This window comes from Haliotis rubra, unplaced genomic scaffold, assembly GCF_003918875.1.
Source record: "Haliotis rubra isolate DU_JTF1 unplaced genomic scaffold, ASM391887v1 Scf879, whole genome shotgun sequence".
NCBI classification, from domain to species: domain Eukaryota; kingdom Metazoa; phylum Mollusca; class Gastropoda; order Lepetellida; family Haliotidae; genus Haliotis; species Haliotis rubra.
The window spans coordinates 365,270-371,493 of NW_025767611.1; the positions used below are offsets into that span (position 1 = coordinate 365,270).

Sequence of the window (6,224 nt, forward strand, 5' to 3'; positions counted from 1 at the left end):
TGCCCCACTCATTTGAGACACACCTATGAATTATGTCTCCCAGGTGTGCTAGAATCCCAGGTGCGCTAGCGCCATACCTGTGACAGTGTTCAACAAGGTGACATTTAAGGCTTTCTTCCAACATTTGTGTCATAACCAAATACCTTTTCCGAAAAGCGAGACCCCTGAACATCCTGGTTAGAATTGTTTTTTAGCAAACCCATGCAGGCCGTAAGAGGTGACTAATGGGATCGGGTGATCAGGCTCGCTGTCATAACATCAACAGGATCGGCGTTATCTGAAGTATTTTTTATTTTATTATTATTTATCCAGTAAATAGAGAAATGACAGACAACGCAAATAACATTCACAGTTTTATTTTGATCAGCAAGATACAATCAAGGAAAGAAATCATATAAGTACTGTTCAACAATTACATTCCTCCCAGGCAGATATGTACATTGAGGTGTAATATGATTGTACGTTCGTGATAAATATCTGCAGATTACTAGTAAACACCACTATTGCATGAAAATCATAGTTACTAAAACACTTTCAACATGTGACTATGTCAGTGGATATGTGAGAGATATCATATACCAAACCAATATATGGCATTATTAGAGTATAAGATTAATACTAAAGAGAAGAAAATTTGCAGACATCACATTCTCCAGCGAGCGCAAACTCAAAGAACTCAAGCACAGCGACACACTGCTGGCCAGTGTTGAGTAGGTGAGGTGATACGATGACTGGACCGTGAGGAGTTGAACCTTATTTCTTGGTTGAACGAGTGAACATGCTTTTCAGTCTATTCCAACCTCTTCGAAAGACATCAAAGAATCCCTTTTCCTCCTCAATTTCCTTCCTTGCTTGGAATCTTGCCTCTTCTTCGTCCTTCATTTCTATCTCGTCTATCTCCTCCTTTAACCTTTTCGCCTCTTCAACCTTCCGCTTCTCCTCATGCAACTTCTGTTGTTCTACTTCCACCAGTCGTTCACGATCTTCCTTAAGCTTCTTTAACTCGTCCTCTTTCTCTCTCAGCTGCTTGTCCACTTCATCTTTGACTTTTTCAAACTCGCGCTTGAGGTCCATATATTTCTGCTCTAGTACTGCTAGAGCTTTCTGCGCAACGTCTATTGTATTTCCTGTGGTTGTTGTTGTCATCTTTACGAGCTTTGTGTTGTCTTTATTGAGTAATTGTTCTAACTGTTGCTTTACATTTTCCCTTTTATATCTACTTTTGTATGCAATCCTTTTCTTCAGTACAGTTTCTTTCTTCTTCATGATCGCCTCAGCTTTCTGAAATCGATGGGCAGTGTAACACCTTCCACCATTTTCCTCCACCATCGTGTCAATGGCATCTACCAGCTCCGTTCTAAACGTGTCCTTTTGTTCTTCACTAGACCTGTTGTTCAGATAGTGTAATCTTTCTCCACATTCAGAGATCAAAGCCTGAAGTGAAGGTGGACATTTTTCCTCAAATGCTTCTTGTGTGGTCCCATCGTGTTCGAGGTCGTCTTTCCCGGTAAAGATGATCATCATGTATTTTGTCAGCTCCTCTCCAAAGTTTTCCTTAAACAGTTTAACTGTATTCTTTTCTTCTTCTGTATATCTCCCAATCCTGATAACCAAGATGAGAGCGTGTATGCCAGGGGAAGTAAGAGCTGTGCATTTCATTATCTCCTTTGAGATGTCCTCATTTGAAACGCATGTATCAAACATCCCTGGTGTGTCGACCAATAGAACCCACCTATTGGCAATCTTGACATTGCCAAACTGACACTTTGATGTGACTGAACTACCGGCCGATTTTGACTCAAATTCTTTCCTACCAAGGATGGTATTGGCGGTAGTACTTTTTCCCGATCCTGTTCTTCCAATAAGCATTATGCGTCGTTCATTTTTTACATAGCTACTACCGTTGTAAAGCTCCTCCAGAAATTCTGAAAATGAGAATATAAATACATGTATGTTGCCTGAGAAAGAGAGAGAAAGAGAGAGAGAGAGAGAGGGGGAGAGAGAGAGAGAGAGAGAGGGGGGGGTTACTTCGTATTGAGATAGGGTACACATAAATTCCTAAAAATAACATGAGGTAAAACGATGTCATGTGTAAACAATCCTCTTGTTCTCTGAATCCCGGGATGACAATCAATTCAGTTCCACCATTGGCGTAAAATGCTCCGGAAACCATCACACTGCCCCCTCCACACCATATTTATCACAACAATGCGTGGCGCGGTGCCCCATGTATTTCAAGAGCGATCTTCAACGGCGCCGTATGTTGCATCCGTGATTTATGTGTTTCACACATTTCTATTAACGCGTTATGACCAAAAAAGACTAACACGTCGGTTGCCAAGTATAGCACAACAACAAAAATAGAGGCAACCCCGTAAGAAATATTACCAATAATGGGGTTGTTAAGTCTCTCATTTTGTTGAATATATGTCATTGGTGATGTGTGTACCTGTGCATAGAGCCCAGTCATATATCAGTTGAAGTTAAGCAAAGTTGAGAGCGGAGAGGTTTTGGATGGGTGGCCGTGTATGGCAGCTTGACTCCTTAGTGTTTCTGGGACTTCAGTCCTGCCCCCACAACGAAGCACATGTGACACAAGTGGTCTATGGCAAATGAGTTTGTTGAAAATTGTCTCTTTTCACCCAGCAGAACATGGGTACCCGGTAGGATAAGTCATGTGACTGTCTAGCGCCTCGGAGGAAGCTTTGGTTATCCGGGATAAAAATAATAGCGCTTTGAGCAAGTTATTCATCCTTGAATGGCGCTATAAAAGTGGATTATTACTATTGTATAAGCCTGCATTTTTGCTATGATATCAAGCACTGTTTCGTCTCAGTTACGCTTGTTTGTTTACAAGCCGCAAAGATGTAACATGAACACTGCCGATTTCTAAGTTAGAAAACACTTACCCTAATTAATTCACTACATATGGTTTACTTACCTTCCTGTGTAACACCCGCCTCAAATTCCTTATCAAAATCCATTTCTGAAAACAATGAGGAAATCAATTAGTGAGTGAATATTGTTTAATGTCGTATCATCAAATTTGCAGTTGTTTAGAAAATTGGGAAATATTAATGTATGCATCAGTATTCATTTGTATATAACGTGTTCTTTTTGCATAAATTAAATGCATTAATTGTACCATTAAAGTCCTGCCACAAACCGTTAAACTACATTTATACGCATTATTATTTAACATACGAAACAATACGTACCATCATCAGCAGATGATTCGCCTTCTAGCACTGGCTTCGGGAGAAGTTTCGGGGGAGCAGTTGGAATTGGTTGTTTCTTGTAATCTAAAATTCAAACAGGTTTTGTTTACAAAGGTAGTAAACAAGAACATTGTAATCGACTTGCCACTATGACAGACGGGTTAGGTGTGATACTTCGTGACACAAGACGCACCTGGCATACAGCTTATAAATTGTTGAGACTACTATAAACACCTCTGGATTGGACAAAATCTCTTATGTAATCACCCTTAAAGGTCCGGGTTAGACCCATGCTTCAGTAACCCATGCTTGACGTAAGAGGCGACTAACGGGATCGGGTGGTCAGGCTCGCTGGCTTGGTTGACACATGTCATCGGTTACCAATTGCGCACATCGATGCTCATGCTGTTGATCACTGGATTGTCTGGTCCAAATTTGGTATTAACATACCGCCGCTATATAGTTGGAATATGCTGAGTAAGGCGTAAAACTAAACTCAGTCACTCACTCTTATGTAATCAGGGAATGGAAACAGAGCTTTCCTGAATTTGTTGAGGTTCTGTTCTTTGCTTCTTTTTTGTTCTGATTTTTTCCTTTTTTGGGGTTGGAGAAGTGTGTGTGTGTGTGTGTGTGTGTGTGTGTGTGTGGAGGTGCTCTCTGTTTTCATGGGGTTTGAGGGTTTATGTATTGGCCATATGCTCATGACCTTTTGGATATATATACAAAACAAAATCAGCCCTTCTTAATCATTATTCTGTTTCGGTGACCGGTATTGGTTTCTTACTTTAAGGATTTATGAATGTGAACAATTGCTTTTTAAACATTTCGCTACATCACTGACTTGGAGGTTCTCTAAGAGCAAATATATCATCAGCTTGGAAGACGAGAAACCGCTGACTTCGGAGTAGGCAACATCCTCTCGTGTAGTCCTTCATCCCAAGCGACTAGCCAGGGCTATTTCAAATATACATAAATCCAAAACCAGAGATCACCATTTTAACTAACATACATTTATAGACCATTGATGTAGGTTTTTTGAGATATTGTATGCAAAATTAATGACCAAATCGTCTATGAATTATACACTGAGTGTACAAAAACAATACAAATACAAGTAGGTGACGAAGGAGGTGGTCGAGTGTGTGAGTATGGGTTTACGCCGCTTTTAGCAATATTCCAGCAGTATCAAGGCGGAGGACACCGGACAATGGCTTCACACAATTTGACGTTGGTTCTTGCTTACAGTTTTATACCCGTTTACGTTGTACGTGAGTAATACTGTAAAATGTGTATGAATGTAATATGGGGTTGAACTCCGATGTGTTCACCTACTGTACGTCTATAAGATAATAGGTATTAGAAAAACAGTGCGGTCATCGTTGGTGGGAAATCAAACGTCAGTTTCAAAAATATATACGACTAGATATCCATAAACAGTCTAAGGTTCAAGGAATAAAATCTTAGTTACCTGCAAATTCAGCCATGATTTACCAAAATGTCGCTGAAAGAAACCAAAAACAAAGCTCTCAATGAGTATTGCCTTTATTAACTACTGATGAAGATGCGATGAAATGAAGTTTAATTGTAACAGTTGAACATATGCAACCCATGTTCCTTTATCAGCACAATATTATAATGATAAGGATAATCACATACATTTTCATCTTAGTTTGCCAGCCAATATACTTGATAATATACTCTGCAAAGAAAGAAACACAAAAGTAGAAAAATTGGAAATATCTAAGTTTTGCTCATATTCATCCAGAATGCATTTCTCGTGTGTGCATGCATAGGGAGTGATGAAGTACGGTCACACAGATACCGAAAAAGTGGGGGAAACGCAAATTAGTAGCAGCTAAACACCAACTTAGAATAAACGCGCAACAAGAATTGTTGGGCTATGAAAACGATGACTTTTTGTTTGTCTGTCATCCCAATTGTAAAGTGAAAAGTACAAAATAAACGAAGACTGACAAGCTCAGCACAACAACGTCATCGGCCGTAGTCAGGTTTCTCCAAGTATTGCCAAAAAGCATTTACAAGATTCAGGAACCGTTATCAGATGAACACGTAACCTACCCAGAAACGATCAACCACGTGTCACAAGTGTAGCGCAGGAAAGGTTCCTACGGGTTGATCGGCTCACCAAGCTGCAGCAATTTAATACCAAAATTGCGTCGGATTTCATATTTCAGATGTGATGAACTTCAACCCTCCTTCTGACTGCACGGCCACAACAGCGATGGAAGACGTGTTTAGTTTGGTGACAAGTACAGACAGAAGACAGAAACTGCATGCAGAAAATGTAATGATGTGGACCTCCCATACCGGCACAACAGACTCGGTACATGATGAATGCAATTTAACGGCACAACGATGAAATTCGTAGATCACACGTCCTTCCCATTATGCAACAAGGCAAACGTCATTTTTCAACACGACAACGCCCCGACCTGACAGGGCAAGACTTACAACGGCGTTTTGAGGAACCAGGCACTGCCATGGGCCTCAAGGTGATAACAGATATTGAAAACAAATGACCTATTCGATAGTTTCGTGTGCGCCATGATAGAACTCGGTCAGTGGCAATTGCTTGTGTCAAATGTGAACAATTTACTGTTGCCTGTTGATTTTTACCAATTACATAAAGTATAACATCTGAAAAACGCTTTTGCGTTTCTTTTTTTTCAGACAGTATACCTGGATCCGGTTGTATCATTGCTTCATTAACTAATGTCAACATTAAACCCTAATGATACATTAAATCCTTAATGCATCTTTAGTTAAAGGCAACGTTTAAAAAGGTTGTATGAAACACTTATTAGCGTATCATTATCTAATGACGTCCTAATGTAAATATTTTCATTCAATTCGTTGATTCCCCTAAACATTTCCCACAATTCCGCGACGTAAACACGAAAGCGTTACTCTCGGTCGTCTGTCAAAATTGCATCTTTACGGCTAAACCTCGGAACAAAAACAAACATTTCGACTGCTGTTAAGAAA

At 39.9% G+C, this 6,224-nt stretch overlaps 1 protein-coding gene across 1 annotated transcript; it reads right to left on the minus strand.

The window, feature by feature from the left end:
* Nucleotides 1–427: 427 nt before the first annotated feature.
* On the minus strand, nt 428–4,702 carry LOC124263314 (GTPase IMAP family member 7-like). The gene is made up of 4 exons (XM_046697898.1): nt 4,687–4,702; nt 3,219–3,302; nt 2,942–2,986; nt 428–1,925 (listed from the first exon to the last, which is right to left on the minus strand). Exons 1-4 carry the CDS (start codon nt 4,700–4,702, stop codon nt 754–756), a joined length of 1,317 nt encoding a protein of 438 aa, XP_046553854.1. The 3' UTR covers nt 428–753.
* Between the last annotated feature and the right edge of the window lie 1,522 nt (nt 4,703–6,224).